Source organism: Camellia sinensis, chromosome 11 (genome assembly GCF_055761805.1).
Source record: "Camellia sinensis isolate YWXY chromosome 11, ASM5576180v1, whole genome shotgun sequence".
Classification (NCBI taxonomy): Eukaryota; Viridiplantae; Streptophyta; class Magnoliopsida; order Ericales; family Theaceae; genus Camellia; species Camellia sinensis.
The window spans coordinates 12,265,621-12,289,788 of NC_138971.1; the positions used below are offsets into that span (position 1 = coordinate 12,265,621).

The 24,168-nt window shown below is 36.9% G+C and overlaps 1 protein-coding gene across 2 annotated transcripts in view; it reads right to left on the reverse strand.

The window, feature by feature from the left end:
• Nucleotides 1–1,215: 1,215 nt before the first annotated feature.
• Nucleotides 1,216–24,168, reverse strand: part of LOC114317458 (uncharacterized) — a 35,174-nt gene continuing 12,221 nt past the window's right edge. For both annotated transcript variants that reach the window (XM_082893595.1, XM_082893594.1), the window contains exons 6-8: nt 5,441–5,535; nt 3,571–3,712; nt 1,216–2,280 (exon numbers count right to left, since the gene is read on the reverse strand). In XM_082893595.1, coding sequence (XP_082749721.1) covers nt 1,595–2,280; nt 3,571–3,712; nt 5,441–5,535 — 923 coding nt within the window. In that variant the 3' untranslated portion in view covers nt 1,216–1,594. The remainder of the gene's footprint in view (nt 2,281–3,570; nt 3,713–5,440; nt 5,536–24,168) is intronic.

Consider the following 24,168-nt stretch of genomic DNA (forward strand, 5'->3'; position numbering starts at 1 on the left):
ACGTCGTTTTGAGTGATTTGAGCCATTTGAGCCACAAAATTTTGAGTTACCTAGCATTGTTGTAAACTTCTTTTGGTAAAATTGATTCAATCATTACACAATAATAATATATATTTCCTTTTTTTGAGTCTCCATTTCTCTCAAGTCTTTGTTCAACAATTAATTATTATTACTATTATTATTATTTCATTTTGGTAAAAGCATAAAAGTAATGTACTTTCAACACATCTGTCATATCTAACGCATAATCATTTTATTTTTTCTTTCACAACCATCAAATTAATTACAAAAACATATCAACCATCATTTCAATCACAATTTTTTTTAAACCAAGTTAAAATAGCCAAAAAATCAAATAACCAACTAAAATACTATATTCTTAAACAACCATGCTTCCTACACCCAGTGGGGGTCGCGCCCCCAGTGACGTGGCGCGCCCCCACTGGTCGAAAATCAAAAAAAAAAAAAGAAAGAAAAACTATTTTTTTCCTTCCAACCCCCAACTGACACCTCACTGGGTGTCACCCCCAGCTGGGGGTAGGAAGCATTTTTCATTCTTAAATGGTGCCTTAGTGTGCAAAATTGCTATTCTTTTTACCATGGCACAAGCAAAGGCAAAGGCATGATCCAAAAGCTTATATTAATTTTTGAAGTGTACACTCCACGTTTAGGGGTGAGACAAATGAATTTTGAAGAAAAATAAAAATCTCATTACTAGTAATAAAATTAGTCTACCAATGTTATTTAAGTGTATGATTTCGTCAAGAACTTTCAATGACAATAATAAAATTTTAAATATTGTGAATCAATTAATATTTTTTATTCTTAAATGACTAATAATCCTCCAAAAATATGGCATTCTCACAAGAAAATAGGTGAATCAAATTCTTACCTAATTCAAACATGTGATTCCCGCTCAAATAAATAAATCAATCAATAATTACTTTCTACACCAATCCATTCCAAACGTTGAAATCATAAAAGATCTGGAATCACATTCATATTCTCCCTCAACATTCCTATTATCCAAACTTAACCCAAGTCCAATATGGGTTTAAGGTTCAATTAAAAAACATAGAGAGATTATTTGGGGTTGATTTTGGCAGTGAAAAGAGTGTTTGTTCTTGGACTATGAACAATAAATAGAAAATAGTGTTTCCTAACCAAGGAAGAAGAAGAGAAGATACAAAGAACACTAAAAGGGTGCTTTTGATATTGTTTCCAATAATAAATAATAATGATAATTTAATTATAAAAAAAAAAAAAAAAACCCAATTTGAAATGAAAATATTGTTTGACAATCTATAAAACCCAAAAGCTCAGCACCAAAAAAAAAACAAAAAGCACAGATGTACAGTTAATGGGCATACAACAGAAAATTCAATGTGATAAATTAAAAATAACAAAATTAATTTCTAATGTAATACCAACCTCATCTCTCTAATACTGTCATTGCTTCAGAGTTTTGCCGCTCTTTTAGAATTCCGAATTGAGGAACTCCAAAGCTCTAGTATGTATATCGCATCTGGTACTGCATGGTTCCATTCTGCAAAAACAAAAACACAATGTAAAACCCTAAATCACCGGACTGAAGTCACCTCCATGGCCAATCTAACTCTTCTACACTGTCACTGCTTATGTTCCAAGCTCCTTGGGCAATTTCATCAAATAACTGGTCCCAACCCCAACTCGAATACCCCAAGAAAAACCAGAAATCAGTAACAGAGTGATTGCGCGACTTGAGCCCTTCTATTTCATGAATCGTGGACCGTTGATCTACAAAGTAAACATTAGGCAGGACTTCTGGGTACCGATCCTCAATTGTTTTCTGAGTCAAGGAAACAAGAAGCATTCCACGTTTTATGAGTGGGCCCCCAAACGAAAGACGAGCTGCTCTTAAGATTTCTAACCCTTCCTTGAGTTCTTCAAGAGAATCCCAACTGATATGTTTGTTAATGATCAGACCTTGAAAACCTGTACTTTCATCTGCCTTTACGATGAGAATTGTCGAATTATCGAATGGGTGTACATTGAGAAGTTTCTCTGTTGCAATGAGGAGCGAACCGACAACCACTTGTGGGGCTTCTGCTCTGCGCAAGCCATTTGATTTGCGAGTACTTATCGGTTTGTGTCCAACGACTCTTTCTGGTATTCTATATTTTAGTTGAACTTCATGGTATTTGTCCTTGGACAAAGGAGCTTCCTTGTGAACCGCAATTTGTGATGCATCTTCGTTTAAATTCCCTCTACATTCTCGTTCTACTCCGGCCCATAGAATACCTATCAAAAGTGAAAAAACAATTAGACATCCAAACAACCAAATATTAAACACCAACGCACTGTTTGTTTTGGCGCAAAATAGTTTCCACCACAAAATGTTTTCAACGAATAACTTCTAGAAAATACTTTCCATAGAAATAGTTTTCTATATTTGGTTGCGACCTTGAAACTAATTTGCTAGTAGTTGTACAAGTGGTGGTGTAGTGGCGGCGGCAGTAATAGTGTGGTGGTATTGGTAAGACTTGAGTCCAAAAAATATATTTAACCTCTTAAAAGTGGGACAAAAAATTTCACCCAAATAAGCTTGTTTCTCGTTGAATATAGAAATTTTTTTCTGTGGACTCTCGTTTCCTGTTGTACCACCAGAAAATGCGCAAAACATTTTTTGGAAAATGTTTTTGCCGAATGACTGAAAATTTTTCCTTAATGTTTGTGGTAATTGGAGCTTCAACACCAACTAATCCAACAGTTCAGTTGTTCATAACCACAAGCCTTCCATGATATCACATGGACACCACCGATTGATTACCTTTTGATGTAACTCCCAGATACATCACATTTTCTGACAACTACAAGACGACAATAAAAACTACACAGAGTTTAGTTCTCATTTGATGGGGGTTCTAAGAGAGAGGTAGATTTTGTACAGACCTAACATTTGGTATAATTTGCACAAAGTGGCTGCCCTCAGGTTCCGGTTCAGGTTCAGGTTCAGGTTAGTACGCTGAGTTTTAACCATTGAACCAGCAGCCCTATGTAAGTACAAGACAATCCAAATGCTAAATCAAGAAGAGACGTGCACACGTGCGATTATTACTACATGAAGGTCAAACTATCTCATAATAACCTCGATCAAATTTACAAATAAAAAATTCTAGCAAACCATATAACAAAACTAGGCTAGTGACAAACAATGGATTGAGAAAAACATGCTGAGCATAGTGACTAGCAATGTAAAATCAAAGAAAGAAGATGAAGTGGGCTTGAGATGATGAGCAAGTGTACGAACTAGGTGTAAAAACAAGTTTGTGCCCTCCAACTGGCATGTACACAACCAATGTCAGAAATACATCAGTTGTAACCCATATGCAAAGCAAAAGCAAAGCAAAGTACTTCGCCACAAACATCAAAATAGGCCTATGCATTTGAAACCAAACCAAGTAAGCTTGTACCAAAAAATATATAAATATATATATATATATATGTTTAAACAACTTAATTCTTCCAAGTCTTTTTGAAAAGGACAAATTCCACATGCCGTAAGGAAATCAGTGATTCAAGAAAGCTTACCTTCTTCCTTGACAAGATTACGACCATTATTTCCATGATCAACAATAAACTTAATAATTTCTCTTACTGCCACATTTCCTTCATAAGAGACAGCATTCTTCCCTTCTGCTGGAAATAACAGCAGTGATGGATAAAGTTCCCTCTGCATATTTCAAGTACACCAAAAAGAACAAAAAAGTTAATTACCTATGCAGAACTTTGTTAGGATTGTAAAAGCACAAATTAGAAGTCTGAGAAATTTTTGGTGTAACAAGTGGGACATGCAATGCCTCAAGCTTCCAATAAGCCAATATATATGAACAGAAACCTCTTTTTTTTTTCTTTTTTTGGATAACTCGGTATCTAGCCCAATAGACCAACTAGTCCCGAGAACCAATCCCACCATCGACTAGAAGGGGGCCAATTTAAAGCAGGGGCAAAGCCCCATATGAACTGGCTCCAATAAGTTGTTTGCACCTAGAAAGTTTTGAACCCGAGACCATAGAGGGAGCACACCACCAGGCCCCAAGCCTTGACCACCAAGCCAACCCCATGAGGTTAACCTATTTTTAAGTTGATCCAGGTCTCATCCTATGTTTGTTCTTCAGAAGGAAATATTCCAACTTACTTCTTAAATATCTATTTCGACAGTTGACCCATTTGGTTACATTTTTTGTTTTCAAAAAGTTCAAAAATTGGAAATGAAAACATGTTTGGTGGAGTGCTTTTGTTGCAAATAAGTGGCAAAATTTTCTAAAAACTGGAAACAAATATTTAAAAAGACTTGGAAAATGTGTTTTCTCTTATTTTGAAAATAAAGTTACTATAATTTCATCCCCTCCTCCCAACAACTACCCCCCTTCCCTTCCTGCAACTCCCTCCCTCGACACTCTCCCCCCCTAGCCATTCCCCCTGCCCACATCCAACTCCCTCCTCCCTCCCCCACCCAAAAATCTTCTCCCCTACAATTATTTACCACCCTCACCTCCTCACTCAAAGAGAGAAAGACAAGCTTTTAAAGAGAGAGAGAGAACGAAAGGATGTTGTGTGGGGTTCACTAAATATGTTTGTTGGTCTTTGTTTTCAAAACATCTGTGTACCGTGTGTACCAAAAGTATTACCAGTTTTTTGGAGAAAAAGAAAAAGAAAAAAAGTAAAAACAAGTTTCCTGTCTTCTATTTCTGTCAACGTTGCCACACACAACCGTCTTTACTGAATTTGTTTTTGTTTCCTGTTCCTGTGGATGCAGCATTTCTAAGGGAATGAACATAGCTAGCAACTACGATATCAAAGTTACTTAAGGGTAGTTACTAGGAGGAGGTAAGTGATTAGGAAAAGATACCTAAAATAACTTGCTTGGAGAACAAGTTTAGCACAACTACTTACAACTCATATCATTTTTTATGTAAGTCTACATACAGCTTGTATCATAATGATTTTGACAAATGAAGTTCAGATTGGAGTTTTCTCTATTACTTTTCTATTCCCTTTATCTTTGGGACATTAACAAAGTTGTGAAACAAACTACCATTGGATAGCATGTTCATTTATTTAAATTTTCCAGCAGTCAAGAGTGGCTTCAGTGTTATTCAATTTATGTAAAACAGCAGCCCAGTAGCATCAATCATTTTAAAATTGCACCTTTATATTTCAGAGGGTTGCAAGCATTTGAATGAAAGGAATTCAAATGATATAATAATAACAATAATGATTATTATGGAACACATAACATATCAATGTGAGAGATGAACTTAAACAAATTGCTTGAAGTAAAAATGCATGACATATCAATGGAAACGACGCACTTAACCAATACACTTAAGTAAAAATGTTAAAAAATTAAATATTATATATGGAGAAAGAAGATAGATGTTGAAACCAGAAGTTGCACCTGAGCTACTGATTTTAAGATCAAACTGCATTCGTTCAGCGTGCAATCCATAAGGTAAATTTGTGGAAGCTTCAACGCAATATCTTTCATGTCATCTGCCACATATGGAACCCACTAATCAGACCATGAAAACATGTTTAAGTTATAACTTCATTATGACATTTTTTGCATAATCTTATAGTAAAGAATATTTGAATACTGAGACTGTGTCTGTGATAGTAGGCAGAAAAAACAAAAAAGCCTTTCCATCATTTGAAATTATATGAGTAGGAAAATATATTCAAAGGAAACATATATCATTGGGCGAATTACACAAATAGTCTCTGTAGTTTGGGGTTTGTGTCACTTTGGTTCTTGACTTTTCAATTATAATCCATTTGATCATGAATTTTGAATCTTGTTCCAAATAAGGACAATCAAAGATGTTTCATTTGTAAACGGTCCATTTTAAGGGCAAAGTCATCATACAACTTATTTTGTGTTGGTTAACTTGTATGTTGTTTGAGATGTAATGACAATTTTTTTAATGAATAATGCTGGAACTTTCTTGGTTATAAAGTTCTGTTCTGTTTGGTTTGGTTTTCAGAATCTATTTTCAAATTTTTTTTTTAAGAAACTAAAAATTAAATTGGTGAACAAAAATTAAGAACACATCATTTTTATATAATTTTATCTTTAGGGAGGGTATGAATAAATTTTTTTTGATATTTATTTTCATTAAATTAGTTACTATTTTTTCAAAAGTAAAACATAGCGACAACTTTGATGTCATTATTAAACCAATCCATTAAACCAAAAAATCCAAAACTAAAAACATTTCATATATTAAACATATCGATTATACATTAAGAGCCTAATAACTATCCATTACATTAATCATCCAAAAATACAGTTAACAACAAACACAACCATCTATCACATGATAACCATCCAAAAATATCAACAAAAACGACCACCCATTACACGATCATCATCCAAAAACATACTAAAAATTAATTGGGTAAAAAAATAAAAATGTAAAAGGTTTATTATTTTTATATAAGTACATCTTTGGTAGGTAGAAATTAATTTTAAAAATTCAAAAATAATTTTTTGGTATTATTTTTGTCAAATTAGTTTATATTTTATCAAATTGACGACCTTGAAATGGAGCAACGATGTCTTCAATTGTCCTTATTTGGAACGAAATTCAAAATTCAGAATTAAATGTATCACAATTGAAAGGTCAGGGACCAAAGTGACACAAGTCCCAAATTACAGGGACCGTTAGTGTAATCCTCCCTATATCATTTTATAATTAGGAAAATTGAAAATATTTATAGAGCAGCCGACAATGCTTTACGGGACAAAATGTGGACCTTGCGTTACCTAGAACGTGGATCATTTTGGTATGCAAAACGGTATCCGAAACGTGGTACGCCACATCTCTACTACTTAAAAAGGCGGAAGGATCCAATTGTTTTCTATATTTTCGTATTCCACAAATGTCCCTAACAAAAAAAATGTACATACCTGGCGCACTTCGTTTAGAACCAATCTAAGATTTCAATGTTGACGTCGATTGAGAAGGGATATGTCTGTTACAGAACACAGACCGTTCCATCAAGTCAACAATCACAGTTTCTCCGCCGCATCATGAACTAAAATAAGGGTTTAGATTGAGTCCCTATTCAATTGACAGAGAAACCTAACAACTTCTTCTCCATGTGTGAAGATTTACCGGTGGGATTTTGTTTTTGTTTTTGTTTTTGTTTTTGAATAAATGAACTGGATTAGTTGTTTTTGATAGATATTTATTCCATTGTTTTGATCTACATAATTATGCATCAAAGGTTTTGTATATATATATTTTTTATTCTTGTGCTTTTTCTTTCTTATTAATTAATTAATTATTATGAATCTCTTTCTTCTGCTTTCTCTTTCTCTTTCTGATTTCTCTTTAATTAATTATTAGTATTCAATTTTCATTCTTCTACTTCCCCTTTCTTTCTTATTAATTATAGTTATGTTATTTTTCTTCAAGTCCTTGCAACAAATAGGTTAAATATTGAAAGGGTGGCTCATCGCAACGAGTTGCATTTGAATTAGTATGGCTGACTGTTGGTGCCCCTACAGACACTGTTCGCATTACCCGGTTGAGAAATCAAGTAGAGATAGAGTGGTTATCTCAAAGTTGTGTACATAATGTATAACATGGTGGAAACCCAAGATGTTTGGGAAACAAAAAGAGTAGGAACGGATCCATAGCCTTCCCCATATATAGAAACACATCAGAGAGTTCAATTTCCATGGGATTTTTGGCCTCGTCTAAATCCTTCTCAAAAGATGATCAAGATTTCTGGTAATTATTATTCTTCCTATTACACTCATGTTCTGTTCGATTTATGATAGAAGATGGGAAAGTAAGAGACTCAGGCTTTGTTTTCTATGTTGCTGGTATTTGAAATAGTAATTAAAAGCATCCATGATGATTGATTATACATGATAGGGAGAAACAAAACAAAAACAAAAAAAACTCAAAGTAGTACACAATTTCTCGTCCAATTGCCTTAATAGTATTGAGGTTATGTTTGGTTTATGGATTTGGATAGAAATTTGGAAAGGAAAAGAGAAAGTGTGAAATATAGTTATATTGCATTTACATTTGAATTATGCCTAATTAAGTTCCTACCATGGCATTATTTTAACTATTTTATATTAAATGTCCTCAGGAAATATCAAAAGCCCACTTCTTCAAAGTTTCTTTGTTCGTAGTAGCATTCACAAACTTACAGAGGATGAATTACTAATAATGCGTATATTTTTGTGTCCATATTTGGGTAATAATGTTATTATCATCACACACACATATTGTTAGAATTTACCAATTTACTCCTCCACCTACCATCTCCACTAGCACCCACTTCACCTACCTCCTCCACTACACTACACCTACTACCACCTTCTCTTCTATATATAGGAGTTGTAATACATAACACAATATCAATCAATCTTGTAATACATCAATCAATAATATACATCAATATATTTATTTACATGGTATCAGAGCAAGGTTAAGAAATTAGTGATTCCGCTTCACCGGCGGGCGGCAGCCTCACCTTGGCCGTCCGCCGGACAAACCCAAATTTTCAAATTCTCTCTCTCCTTCCTCCATACCCTCACCCACATACCAGTGCACAAACCTCAACCTCATTACCTGAGATCTCGAAGAAGCAGAAGCCGTACAAACGTAGCGTCATGTATAGTCGCCAGCGTCTTCCTCCTCTTCCTCGCCAATCAAACAGATCAGACATCAAAGCTTGTTTCTCAGTCTTTCCAGAGAGAGAGAGTGAAATTGCTGGTGATAAATCCGATTCTTTCTCGGAAGTCTCTCACTCTCGATCATCACAGTCGTCTCTCTCCATTCCGTCCTTCAAAATTCTACAAATATGCAGAAAACTGCCCAAGCATGGTTCGCCGGAGGCCCCAGTAGCAGCAACGATCTGCAGAAATCGTCGTCGTCTTTGCTCGCCGATTGGAACGCTTACGCAGCCGCCAAAGAGTCCGAAGACGCAGATTCCAGCTTAGGCTTCGATCTCGTGGCCGCCGTAGTCTTCTTCCTCCTCTTCAAACCCAAGGCTCCTCTCATCTCCAGCAACACGCACATATATATAGTGTATCTCAGCTCCGTTTTGTTCATTCCTTTTCTCCATACGATTACAGGTCATTTTATGATTTGCACCAGAATGTCTTCACTGACTGAGGCAGACCAAGCCAACCTGTTCTTTTCCATTGGAGCTTAGGCCACTTGGCCTGCAGTGTCAGTCTTTTGACAAAAGAAGACCCATTACACATGCTGTTCAAATGAGGTCCGCATGCACAAACTCTCTCTCTCGGTAATGATCAACACACAATGATCCCCTTTCTTTTCTTTTCTTTTCTTTATTCTCCACCCACACAACTCAACCCACATGCCTCCTCTCTCTCATCTTTTCACTTTCCAACCCACTTTGCATCCACCGCCACTTTCCCACTTTCTTTATTTTATATATATATATATATCTCTTTTTTATTAAAAAAAAAAAAAAAAAACAAACAAACAAACCCACGAAATTTACATCTTTGCCCAACACTCCTATTTTATTCATATCAGGGGCTCACCCCGATCACCATTTTACAAAAAAAAAAAACAAAAAAAAAAAAAAAAACAACAACCACATCCACAGGCAGGATTTTCTTCTCTACTCTGCCGCCGGTCTCTTCTTCTTGCCTCCGTCCTGAGCAGCCCTTGACGGTGCTGCCTCCGTGTTTTCCACGCCGCCGAGCAAGTTCACTCCCCCATACTCCTCCACTGCAGCATATGGAGGACCTCCAAATCGGAACATCACGGTGGCCTTCCGCTTCAGCTCCTTGTTTTCTGCCTTTAGCACACTGATCTCTGCTCGCGCATCCTTATACATGCGTTGGAGCAGAACCAGCTGGGCATTTACATGCTGCACCTCATTTGTCCTACTCTGCAGCCGGTTCGACAAATTAGTGACCGCCGTCATGCTTTCCACACATGTCTTCAAAGTATACTGGTTGGCCTCCACATCTGACTGCACCGCCATTTTTTGCTCCACCGACCGCATCGGAAAATTCAACGGAGCAAACTCCGGGGCACTTGGTTGAGGTTCCAGTGCCACCGCACCAGTTCTCTCTCTTGTTGACTCGTTGAGGTCGGGAAAGAGAGTGAGCAGACTCCGGGAAGACGAGGCCATTTTCTGGGCAACAGAGTATTACAGACTATCTCTCGTAACAGAGTGTTACAGACTCTCTCTCTCAGCACAACGAAGAGTTTTTCAGAGAAATTCGCAGGTTTTTTTTTTGTCTCAGCCTCTGCCTCAGCCTCAGGTTCAGTCTTGGTTATATAGCCGAGGCAGCCACGCGCATCGCGCGCCTCTTGCCACCAGCCGACAAACGGGCACGCAAGCCAAGGCGCCCACGTGCCTCGCCATCATATCTGGCACGTCTTTTGATGAATTGGGCACGCCTTTTGATGGCACGCCTTTTGACAAAATTGGGCACACCTTTTGAGGGTGCCACTTTTCCAAGGGTCCGACAAGACTCTATAAACTGTCCCGACATTTGATACCGGTTAGCTTTTTTCAGGGGTCCGACAAGACTCTGTAAACTGTCCCGACATTGATTCCGGTTAGCTCCTTTATGGGTCCGACAAGACTCTGTAAACTGTCCCGACATTGATTCCGGTTAGTTTCTACAAGGGTCCAGCAAGACTCCGTAAACTGTCACCACAACTGTCACAACATTGTCTGCTACAACGGTCCGACATGACCCCATAAACTGTCTTCTACATGGTTATGACACCCTCATACAGTGTCCTCTACAACGTTATGACACCCCCATACAGTGTCCTCTACAACGTTATGACACCACCATACAGTGTCTTCACCAACGGTCTGACACGACCATACAGTGTCTCCTATCCCTTTTTTTTTTTTATGTATTTTCTTGTTTATTTTTTATGTATTTTCTTGTTTATTTTTATGTATTTTCTTGTTTTGTTCCTCTCTCCAAACTCAAGTTGGTTAGTTTCTATCCTCCTTGAGTTTGCGGGGGGCTGTTAGAATTTACCAATTTACTCCTCCACCTACCATCTCCACTAGCACCCACTTCACCTACCTCCTCCACTACACTACACCTACTACCACCTTCTCTTCTATATATAGGAGTTGTAATACATAACACAATATCAATCAATCTTGTAATACATCAATCAATAATATACATCAATATATTTATTTACACATATATATATATATATATATATTATTGGCCATCATGTCTTCCTTAGGGCTTTGTCCCAAGGAGGTCATGGGTTCAATTCCCCTTAGGGGGATTGAATTAAAGGAGTGCAAGTACTTTGGTGCTTTGCCAAGGGTGAGGAGATTTTCTCCCATGTGTTAATCTAACAACTAACATTTGTCGATCAAAAAATAAATAAATAAATGAAGTTGAGACCTCAGTAGTTCCTATGGGTGAATCACGTGCTTCCTTATACTACAAGCATAAAGGAAAATTAATAAATATTCTCGGAGTATCATGCGACATATTACAACACACATTAAGTGAATTATCTATCGTCTCTCAACTACATCACCAGCCAATTTTTTTTCTACATAATTAACATAAAACACATGTAAATCCCTAATAATTTTTTTTTAAAAAAAAGTACAAATGAAAAGCAACAACAATCCAAATACTATGAACAAATTACATTTATGAAATCATTGACTGTTTCAATGATTTCAAAAACTTGGTACAACGTGCAGTACTAGAAGTAATATATTGTGCATACTTTTTCACAACGTACATAATATTTTGTGGCAAATATCACAAAGATGTCACTACAAATTTTCATAACATTTATAGCGTACTCTATTCATAACATATTCACAATAGTCAATAACTTTTACTTAAAGGCATAACTAACGTCTTAAAATGACATAACATTTCTTGTCGTATGCCCTTTTCAAAAATGCGCACCATCAATTTCTCTTAAATTCAAGAATAATTACAATAATTAGTAGAATATTGCCACATGCAAAGCACGTGCATGCCTACTAGTTCTCTAAAATGTGGTACGACTAGGATAGACTTGTTTAGATTACACTATTAGAATTTAAAGTACTTCTAGAACAATTTTCTTTTAACAATTAGACATCCAATAAAATGTTGCTTTCTTTTTCAAATTAATCATGTTATCATAACACATTTCTATGAGCATTATAACCCATTTTTTATGTTTTGTCAAACCAAAACACCTCTCTCCATAGATTTTAGCATACTATATTTGATTTGTTTCTCTCCATCTGCTTCATCTTCAGAAGACGAATATGAAGAAATCAACGACAAGAAGAAGATCAAGAACAAAACAACCCAAATGTTGAATCTGAAGAAGACGAGGATGGAGACGAAGTCGAAGAGTCTGATGAAGAAGAATCAGATAAAGAGGAAGAGAAAAGGAAACCCTCTGAGCCTGATTCTTCGTCTAACTATGAAGAATTTGATCTGAAAATCTGTTCCGCCGATACCCAACCGTCCTCGACCGTCTCGAATTTCACCATCAAGCCCATCGCCTCCAAAAACCAATGGTCAATTCGACCAAGCCCAAGAACCCAACGTCCAAATCTGCTACCCCGCATCAAAACACGTGAAGCGCCTGGCAAGATCAACTCGAATGGGAAGGAGTCTAATCAGTCTCTTAGTTCTCACAACTAATGATGTTTTCCAAAAGAGAAGACCTAATCACTCTCGTTGCCCTCAATGGTGTGTGATGTGCAAGAGGAACTTGGCGGGTAGCGGATCATCTATTTCTGCACTGCCCGGTGGTTTGTGTATTATCGCAGCGGTTGTTCGGCTTATGTGATGAGCAGTGGGTTACTTCGCGGGACTGCATTCAAATGCTTCTTATTCGATTTATAGGGTTTGGGAGAACTACGAGAGCCAAAACAATGTGGACAAGCATTGTTTTTGCTATTTTTCGGGCCATATGGTTGGAGAGAAATGCTAAAATCTTTGATGGCAAGGAAGCAAGTGTAGAGGCTTTGTGGGATAGGGTGGAATATTTGGCGTCATTTTGGGCATTTGTATCCCCTTCTTTTAAAAGAGTCCCTTTGTTCTTGATCTCTAGGGATTGGGCTCGTGTTTGCCTTCCCTAGGGCTATGAGTTTTGTGTTTTTGTTTTGCTCTTTCTCTCTCTCTGTTTGTATGAGGACTCCTTGTCCTCTTTCACTTTTACATTTTAATAAAATTTTGTTGTTGCTCAAAAAAAAAAAGCGAGAGAGACTGTTGTGGAAGAGAAGTTCACGATCAATAGGTTGTAGTATTGCGGTGTTGAAGGCTAAGAAGCACAAATGCAGCACGGGACGCTGCAATTTCAAAAAAATAGGGACACGGATAAGGCGAGTACACGACAATAAAATATGTTTTCATATATGTTTTTTTACTATCTAGGTTAATATTATATCCACAAACAATCAATATTAACAAAAACAAACTCTAATTGTAAAAATATTTTTTTTAAAAACCCTTTCAATTTATATTTTTTTTATGGATGATCTATTAAGTATTTATATCAAAAAAAAAAAAAAAAAAAACATTCAACATCATCATAAGTACTAAAAAAATGAGGGAAAAAGCAACTTTATATGTTCCTAGTGTATCCCCAAAGTGTTCTCAGCGTGTCCCCTAAAAATAAATTAATTAAATAAGGGGGGCATGCCATGTGGTGTGTCCCCACTGTGCTCGTGTGTCCAACACAGATATGACACTTGTTTTGAATTGTCGGTGCTTCATAGGTTTAAGGGAATGATTAAATCCCAGTCGAAGAAAGGGTCTAAGCCTCGCACTGATATGGATGCCTTTCATGAATTTATTAAGAAATTGCTTTGTGCTAATGTTTCGAAGAATCAATTAATGGATAAGGTTAGGGGGCTGAAGAAGTACCAAATCAATGCTAAGAAGGCAAGGATCCAATTTTTACCAGGCCCCATGAGCTCAAGACCTTCGAGCTTTCCAAGAAAATATAGGGTGGTAGAGCTAGAAATGTTGTTGACGATAGTGCTCCTAAAAGTGATACTAAAAAATCAAGAAAGTGTGTTAAGGTCAATAATTCTCCACCTTGCCGAAAGAAGTTTGGAAAGAGCGTGTCTTGCAAGAGACGTTGAAGGTCGATGTAAAGGACCCAATTGTTGATCAGAAGGACTTTTGGTCTATCTTCCCTTGCTTGAAAGAGTCTCTGGCATTGAAGGAGTATTCTAATTTATCAATGCCAGAGCTTGGAAAGAATTTAATAAAGGATAGTATGAGTATAATTAGGACTGCGAAGGCAATGGAGTTGGAAGAAAAGTGGAATAACTTGTGCAAGAATGAAGTTGCTTTATACCTGAAGCAGGCAGAGTTGATCCAGGAGTAGACAAAGCTAACATTGGATATAATGAAGTCTAATCAAAGGTATATGGTTGTTTCTTGTGATGGAAATGATTTGAATCCTTTCTTTTCAGTAGGGTTATCTGTCTGTTTAGTTGAAACTACAGGGCTTTGAAAGTTTTGAGTACTTTCTTATAGTAACTATATATTTGGAGATTCTGGATAGCAAGTTTTACATGTAGACTATTTGGATTTTGAATTTTACATGGTTTCATTTTGTTTAATATAAATATGCTCTCGTGCTTATATGCTTAATATTACTTTAGTACTAAGGTGATGTGGGACTTCGCTTTACACCCTCCCTCACACCAAATGTGCTTACTCAACGACACGTGGCGTGTAGGCCAAGGGCATGCCCCCTACTTATCCTTGAGTACTCTGGCTCTAATAGCTTAATATGCATTGTTGGGCCTATTTCCTAATAGCTTAGGCTTTTGGGAAAATTGGTAACTAAACAAATGTTGAAGAGGATTTATGATAAGACTAAGAATTAGAAATGAATACATTCGAAAAATAATGGGGTAGATTGAAGATAAGAAGGGAGGAAAAAGATAGATGGTTTGTTCAGGTACAACCAAGACTGGTATAGGCAACAGTTAAGAAGCATAAATACTTCTAAGAAGGTGGCGTATCCGTGTCGCATCGGTATCCCGTGTCAAACACCGACACTCATTGGACACTTATTCAAACGTGTCTGACACTCGTTAAAACGTGTCCTATTTTTTAAAAAAAATTTAAATCTGGACACTTTTCAGACATTTGTGTCCATTGCTTAAAAACACACATGTCCACCAATTAGACACACACGAAATTAATTATAAGTTTGAACTAAATAACTTAGGATACAATAATAAAAGAAAAAATAACATAATTTATTTGCGTCGTGCCCGTGTCTGACACCGACACTCATTGGACACTTCTTGACACGTGTCTGACACTTGTTGAAACGTATCCTATTTTTAAAAAGTTTATAAGATTCTAACACTTTTCAGACATTCAGTCCATTGCTTAAATACACGTGTCCACCTAGACACACGAAACTAATTATAAGTTTGAAATAAATAACTTAGGATATAATAAAAGAAAAAATAATGTAAATTTATAAAAATACATGTTATATTACATTTTTTTTTATCATCTTTGAATAATATATTCATATATATGACATAATAAATATATAAAATTATATATTTTGTATGTGTCCACTTACTGTGTCTTGCATTTTTTGAAAATTGAAATGTCTGTATCGTGTTGCGTGTCAAAACAATGATCCAAACCAATGGTTAATTCGACCAAGCCCAAGAAACTAGTGTCCAAATCTGCTCCCTCGACATCGAAACCTACAAAGCGCCTGGCGAGATCGACCAAATGGGAAGGAGTATCAGAAAAAGAAGATGAAGGTTTCTAATGGTGATGAGAAAGAGGCTGCTATGGAAGAGAAAAAGTTCATGATCAATAGGTTGTGGAGTGAGGATGATGAGATTGCGGTGTTGAAGACTAAGAAGCACGGATGTGGCACAGAACACAGCGATTTCAAAAAAATTGGGACATAATAATAAAATATGTTTTCAGATATTTTTATTTATTATCTAGATTAATATTACATCCACAAATAATCAATATTAATAAAAACAAACTCTAATTCTATATTTATTTATTTTATAAAAAAAAAAAAATACTTTTAAATTAACACTTACAGTTTATATCTTTTTTTCATGGATGATCTATTAAGTATTTAAATCTAAGAAGAAATAATAATAATAAACATTCAACATTCATCAAAAGTACAAAAGAAAATGGAGGAAAAAACAAGTTAGCATATCCCTAATGTGTCCCCAAAATATCCCCGGTGTGTCCCCTGAAAATAAATTAATTAAATATGGGGACACGCCATGTGACCTGTTCCATACGTGTTCCCGCTTGTCTGTGTGTCCGACACAAATACGACACTTGTTTTGAAGTGTCAGTGCTTCATACGTTAAAGAGAATGATTCAATCCCAGTCAAAGAAATGGTCTAAGCCTCACGCTAATATGGGTGCCTTTCATGAATTTATTAAGAAATTGCTTCGTGCTGATGTTTTGAAGAATCAATTAATGCATAAGGTTAAGAGGTTAAAGAAGTACCAAATCAATGCTGAGAAAGGCAAGGATCCGATTTTTACCAAGCCCCATGAGCTCAAGACCTTCAAGCTTTCCAAGAAAATATGGGGTGGTGGAGCGAACAATGTTGACGATAGCGCTCGTAAGAGTGACACTAAAAAATCAAGAAAGCATGTTAAGGTTAATAATTCTGCACCTTGCCGAAAGACGTTCGGAATTAGCTCGTCTTGCAAGAGACGTCGAAGGTCGAAGTAAACGACCCAATTGTTGATCAAAAGGACTTTTGGTCTATGTTCCCTTGCTTGAAAGAGTCTCTGGAGTTGAAGGAGTAGGAAAGAATTCAATGAAGGATAGTATGAGTACGATTAGAACTGCGAAGGCGATGGAGTTGGAAGAAAAGTGGAAGAACTTGTGCGAGGATGGAAGATGGTTTATACCTGAAGAGGGCAGAGTTGATCCAGGAGCAAACAAAGCTAACATTGGATGCAATGAAGTCTGCACAATCCTAGGTTATCTTGGAGGTAATCAAAGTTATATGGTTGTTTCTTGTGATGGAAATGGTTTGAATCCTTTCTTTTCAATAGGGTTATCTATTTGTTTTGTTAAAACTATAGGGCTTTGAAAGTTTTGAGTACCTTTTTATAGTAACTATATATTTGGAGATTTTGGATAGCAAGTTTTGCTTGTAGACTATTTGGGTTTTGAATTTTACATGATTTCATTTTGTTTAATATAAATATGCCTTCAAGCTTATATGCTTAATATTACTTTAGTACTAAGGTGATGTGGGATTTTACTTCACACCCTCCCTCACGTGCAACGTGCTCACTCGGCAACACTTGTGGTGTGCAGGCCAGGGGCACGCACCCTACCTACCATTGAGTACTCCGACTCTGATAGCTTGATATACATTGTTAGGCACATTTCCTAATAGCTTAGGATTTTGGAAAAATTGGTAACTTAACATGGTATCAAAGCTCTGATTAAGAGAGGTCTTGGGTTTAAGTCTCTCCGCTGGTATTTGGTATTCTACCCCCGTTTGGTTTCTTTCTCTCTGTTTGATTGTTTGTTTCTCCTTCTATTTGATTCTCTGTTTGTCTTTCCACTTGTCCACGTGCAAAACGGGATTGCACATGAGGGAGGGTGTTAGATAGTTTGATATACATGATTGGACCCATTTCCTCATAACTTAGGCTTTTGGAAAAATTGGTAACTTAACAGATGTTGAGGAGGATGTATGATAAAACCAAGAAAGAATTAGAAATGAATACATTTGTAAAATGATGGGATAGATTGAAGATAAGAAGCGAGAAAAGAGATAGATGGTTTGTTCAGTTACAACCAAGACTGGTAGAGGCAACGGTTAAGAAGTACGGACACTTCTAAGAAAATAGCATATCCGTGTCATATCTATGTCAAACACTAATACTCATTGGATACTTCCTAACACGTGTCTGACACTCGTTAAAACATGTCCTATTTTTAAAAAGTTTTTTAAATCCGGACACTCTTCGTTGCTTAAACACATGTCCACCGATTAGATACACGCAAAACTAATTACAAGTTTGAACTAAATAACTTGGGATACAATAATAAAAGAAAAAAACAACATAAATTTATAAAACAAGTGTTATATTACATTTTTTTATTATCATTGAATAATATATTCATATATATGACATATAATAAATATATAAAATTATATATTTTGTGCGTGTCCTTCACGTGTGGTGTCTTGCATTTTTTAAAAATTAACGTATTAGCGTGTCTGTGGTGTGTCGCGTGTCCGTGTCCGTGCTTCTTAGGGCAACGGTGAAGTAGTGTGGTAGGATCACAGTTAATGGAAACACTAGGGGAGGGGAAAACCTAGATTGACATAAGATATCGTAGCAAAGAAGGATATGACTTTGCGTAATTTAACTAAGCATATGGCCCTTGATAGAGCAAAATAGATTAAAAAAAAAAAAAAAAAGATTCATATAGCCAACCCCAATTGATTCGGACACAAGGCTTGATTTGGTTTGGTTTAAACATACACCATTTCTTTGAGCTAGAACTTGATTTGAATCAATTGTCTAGTTTATTCTATAATGCAGTTTCCATCCCTGTATGCATCTTTTTGGCGTGCAAGTACATACGATAGAAGCTTCAGCAATTTATGAAGCCTCTCCACTATTCAAAATGATGTAAGTTGCATATTCAAAAAGAAGCTTTAGAAAGAAAATGCTGGAAATTTGTGTTAATGCATATAATAAGATAGTGGCATATGATAGTGGTGTTGGTGGTAGATAGTGGCATGTATAGAATATGATAGTGGTGTTGGTGGTAGATAGTGGCATGTATAGAATATGATAGTGGTGTTGGTGGTAGATAGTGGCATGTATATAATATGATAGTGGTAGATAGTGGTAATATATAATATGTAAGTGGCATATAATGGGTTATAATGATGTTTGTAATATCTCCTATATAAGGAGTGTCATTTGGTCTTGTAAAATAAGAAGTTTTGAATATAATAGAAATATATTCCTTCTTCCTCATATTTTCGGAGTTCTTCTTCCTCATATTTTCTAAGTTGGTATCAGAGCTACAAAAACACAGCAGCCCTAAAACCGTCATAGCCATGTCGGAAGTCACGTCCGAAACCACTTCAACCCCTGCCGCTGCCATTCCGTTGAAAACATCAAACTCTCACTCTATCCAAATCACCACCATCCGCCTAAATGGTGATAATTTTCTCCGCTGGTCACAATCTGTCCGGATGTATATCCGTGGGCAAGGAAAGATCGGTTACATCACTGGTGACAAGAAGGCTCCTGCTGTTAATGATCCGCTGTTCGACAGTTGGGACGCTGAAAACTCCATGGTTATGACATGGTTGGTCAATTCCATGGAGGAGGATATAAGCTCTAATTACATGTGCTATCCTACTGCACAAGAATTGTGAGATAATGTTAGTCAGATGTATTCTGACTTAGGAAATCAATCTCAAGTTTTCGAATTAACTTTGAAGTTGGGAGAGATTCGTCAAGGAGATGATTCCGTCAACAAATATTTCAATTCGTTGAAAAGGTTGTGGCAGGATCTTGACATCTTCAACACATACGAACGGAAATCGGTTGACGACTGCAACCACCACAAGAAAACTGTGGAAGACAGCCGTATTTACAAGTTTCTTGCCGGCCTCAACATTGAGTTCGATGAAGTGCGAGGAAGAATTATTGGCAGACCTCCTCTCCCATCCATTGGCGAAGTATTTGCCGAAGTCAGAAGGGAAGAGAGCCGAAGGAGCGTCATGCTTAAGAAAAAAGGTACTGGTGAATCAATTGAAATTTCTGCTTTAATTAGCGATGCTGCGGCCAACAAGGCTGCAAATTACCAGCGCAGGTTTGATGATAAGCCACGGGTCTGGTGTGATTTTTGCAACAAGCCTCGCCATACACGTGAAACGTGTTGGAAGATCCATGGCAAACCTGTCAACTGGAAAAGCAGCAAACAAGGAGAGAAGAATCGTGGCTTTCCTACCGCTAATGAAGCCGATTCAGGTCCCTTCAACAAAGAGCAGATTGATCAACTCTTAAAGCTGATAAAATCCAACTCCTCATCCGGTACTCCTAGTGTTTTGTTGGCACAAACAGGTAGAAATCCTAAAGCCTTCTCTTGCCTAAACTTCTCTCCGTGGATCATAGATTCCGGTGCCTCCGATCACATGACTAGTTTTTCCCATTTATTTAGTACCTATTTCCCTTGTTCCGGTCATGACAAAATCAGAATAGTCGATGGTAGTTTTTCACCTATTGCAGGAAAAGGATTTATTAAACTAACTGAGAAAATTAATCTCAATGCCGTTCTTCACGTCCCCAACTTAGCCTGTAACCTTTTGTCTGTCAGTAAACTATCTAAGGATTCTAATTGTCGTGTTACATTTTTTGAATCCCATTGTGAATTTCAGGACCAGAACTCGGGGATGATGATTGGGCGTGCTAGGATGCTTGAAGGTCTTTACTACTTTGATGAAGTACCTGTTAGTAATAAAAAAGCTCAGAGCTTTAATAGTACTAGTTCAATCTCTGTTCGAGAAAAAATAATGCTATGGCACTATAGGCTAGGACATCCTAGTTTTCTTTATCTGAAACATTTATTTCCATAATTATTTAAAGGGATTGATTGTTCTTCTTTTCATTGTGAAAGTTGCATTTTTGCAAAATTTCATCGCTCTACTTATTTGCCAAAACCTTACCAGGCTTCCAAACCTTTTTATTTGATTCATAGTGATGTTTGGGGCCCTTCTAAAATCACTACTCTTTCTGGTAAAAGATGGTTTGTTACATTTATTGATGACCATACCCGCTTATGTTGGATTTATTTGATGAATAAAAAATCTGACGTGAAAAATTTATTCACAAATTTTTACAATATGATTGAAAACCAATTTCAAACCAAAATTGGTATTTTACATTCTGATAATGGAACAGAATATTTCAATGAGCAGTTGGGTGAGTTTTTGGAAAAAAAGGGAATTTTTCATCAATCTACATGTCGGGATACCCCTCAACAAAATGGCATTGCAGAACGAAAAAATAAACATCTACTTGAAGTAGCACGTGCTATAATGTTTTACATGCATGTTCCTAAATATTTATGGGGTGAAGCAATTTTAACAGCCTCTTATTTGATAAACAGGATGCCTACAAAGGTGTTAACATACAAAACGCCTTTCGATTGTCTCAAAACTTTTTTTCCTGACACGAGGTTGTTTTCTGATTTACCCGCCAAAGTTTTTGGATGTACTGCCTATGTTCATGTTCCTAGTCAGTTTCGTTCAAAACTTGACCCCCGTGCTATAAAATGTGTTTTTTTTGGGTTATTCCTCAAACAAAAAGGGGTATAAGTGTTTCGACCCTCAAACCAAGAAATTTCATGTGAGTATGGATGTGTCATTTGTGGAAACAAAATCCTATTTCCCCAACACTTCTCTTCAGGGGGAGACAAGTGGAGTAGAAGACCGTTTTTGGGATATTTCTATCCCGCTCCCCAATGTCATTTATCCTACACAAAAACCACATCTATCTGATAATGATCACTTAGGAGAACCAAGTTCTATGGTGCCTAGTCAAGAAGATTCTTGTTTAGGGGGAGAAGTACTACAAAATGATCTAAATCCTGAGCTTCAGGTTTATACTAGGAAGCGATTTCATCTGAGGAATAATGACCCGAATGTCCATCCTAATGACCCGAATGTCCACCCGAGTTCTGGCATCGAAATTTTAGGTAATCCTATTCCTTCTATTTCCGACCTTGATGTTCCTATAGCAATTAGGAAAGGTGTCCGAAATTGCATTAAACATCCTATTGCAAATTACCTCTCCTATCAAAGACTGTCTAAAAACCATAGAGCTTTCACATCTAGGATTTCACACTTGTTTGTTCCAAGGAATATACAGGAAGCATTGGATGATCCGAATTGGAAATTAGCAGTCATGGAGGAGATGAATGCTTTAAGGAGAAGTGGTACTTGGGAGATAGTTGATCTACCCAAAGACAAGAAAACAGTTGGGTGTAAATGGGTGTTTACGATAAAATGTAACGCAGATGGAAGCGTTGAGAGATACAAGGCGAGACTGGTGGCTAAAGGCTTCACTCAAACTTATGGGATCGACTATCAGGAGACGTTTGCTCCTGTTGCTAAAATAAATTCCATCAGAGTACTGTTATCTCTTGCAGTAAATTCAGATTGGCCTCTACATCAACTTGACATTAAAAATGCATTTCTCAATGGTGATCTTGAAGAGGAGGTGTTCATGAGCCTACCGCCGGGATTTGAGCAGAGACTTGGAAGCGACAGAGTATGCAGATTGAACAAGTCATTATACGGACTCAAACAATCACCAAGAGCATGGTTTGAACGCTTTGGGAAGGCAGTTATCAGTTGTGGCTTCTCGCAGAGTCAAGCAGATCACACAATATTTTATAAACATTCAAAAAACAGTAAAATTACAATTTTGATTGTTTATGTTGATGACATCATTTTAACTGGTAATGATGAAGCAGAGTTAGCAGCCCTCAAAGAGAAACTCGCAAAAGAATTTCACATTAAGGATCTGGGAGCCCTCAAGTATTTCCTCGGAATGGAATTTGCAAGATCCAAGGAAGGTATATTCGTTAATCAGAGAAAATATGTTCTTGATCTCCTTGGAGAAACAGGTATGCTTGGTTGTAAGATGGTGGAGACTCCGATCGAGCCTAACTTGAAGTTACAAGCTGCTAAGGCTGAAGAAGTCAAAGAGAGGGAACAATATCAGCGACTTGTCGGGAAATTGATTTACTTGTCTCATACGCGGCCTGATATTGCCTTTGCAGTCAGCATGGTAAGTCAGTTCATGCACTCACCAGGGGCAGAGCACTTTGAGGCCGTTTATAAGATCTTAAGATATTTGAAAGGAACTCCAGGGAGAGGCTTACTGTTCAAGAAACATGGACATCTTCAAGTTGAAGTATACACAGATGCAGACTGGGCAGGAAGTGTTACAGACAGGAGATCAACATCCGGATACTGCTCCTTTGTAGGTGGGAACCTAGTTACATGGCGGAGTAAAAAACAGAATGTGGTAGCTAGAAGTAGTGCAGAAGCAGAGTTCAGAGCTGTTGCCCATGGAATCTGTGAAGTAATGTGGATTAAAAGAATTCTTGAAGAATTAAAGCTTTCTCACCCGACACCTATGAAGGTCTATTGTGACAACAAAGCAGCTATATCTATAGCTCATAATCCAGTTCTACATGATCACACAAAACATATAGAAGTGGATAAACATTTCATCAAGGAGAAAATCAATGCTGGCATAATCTGTATGACCTACCTTCCAACAGGTGAACAATTAGCTGATGTGCTAACGAAGGGACTACACAAGAAGCAATTTGATAAGCTGACTAGCAAGCTGGCTATGGAAGATATCTTCAAACTAGCTTGAGGGGGAGTGCTGGAAATTTGTGTTAATGCATATAATAAGATAGTGGCATATGATAGTGGTGTTGGTGGTAGATAGTGGCATGTATAGAATATGATAGTGGTGTTGGTGGTAGATAGTGGCATGTATAGAATATGATAGTGGTGTTGGTGGTAGATAGTGGCATGTATATAATATGATAGTGGTAGATAGTGGTAATATATAATATGTAAGTGGCATATAATGGGTTATAATGATGTTTGTAATATCTCCTATATAAGGAGTGTCATTTGGTCTTGTAAAATAAGACGTTTTGAATATAATAGAAATATATTCCTTCTTCCTCATATTTTCGGAGTTCTTCTTCCTCATATTTTCTAAGTGAAAATAAATCATTTTGAAATTCAAAGTCAACTCCAACTCTTCAGTGTCACTGTTTTTGCAACTTGATTCTCATCCATCGGGTGAACTAGAAGCACACATTATGAAAAAACTACAAGATACTTTCACCAATTTATCCAAAAGGGCTAGGCATCACCCAACAATTTATAGTATTTATTAACTACAACAAAACCATTGTCCAGGAGCAAATGCCTATCCCCTTGAATATTTATGTTTCCTTCGCACTTCCAAAGGCAGTTGAAATGACAAACTCCTCCTCTAAAAAGAGAAATTTCAGAAAATTAGTAGAGTCCCGTTGCGTAAACCCAAAT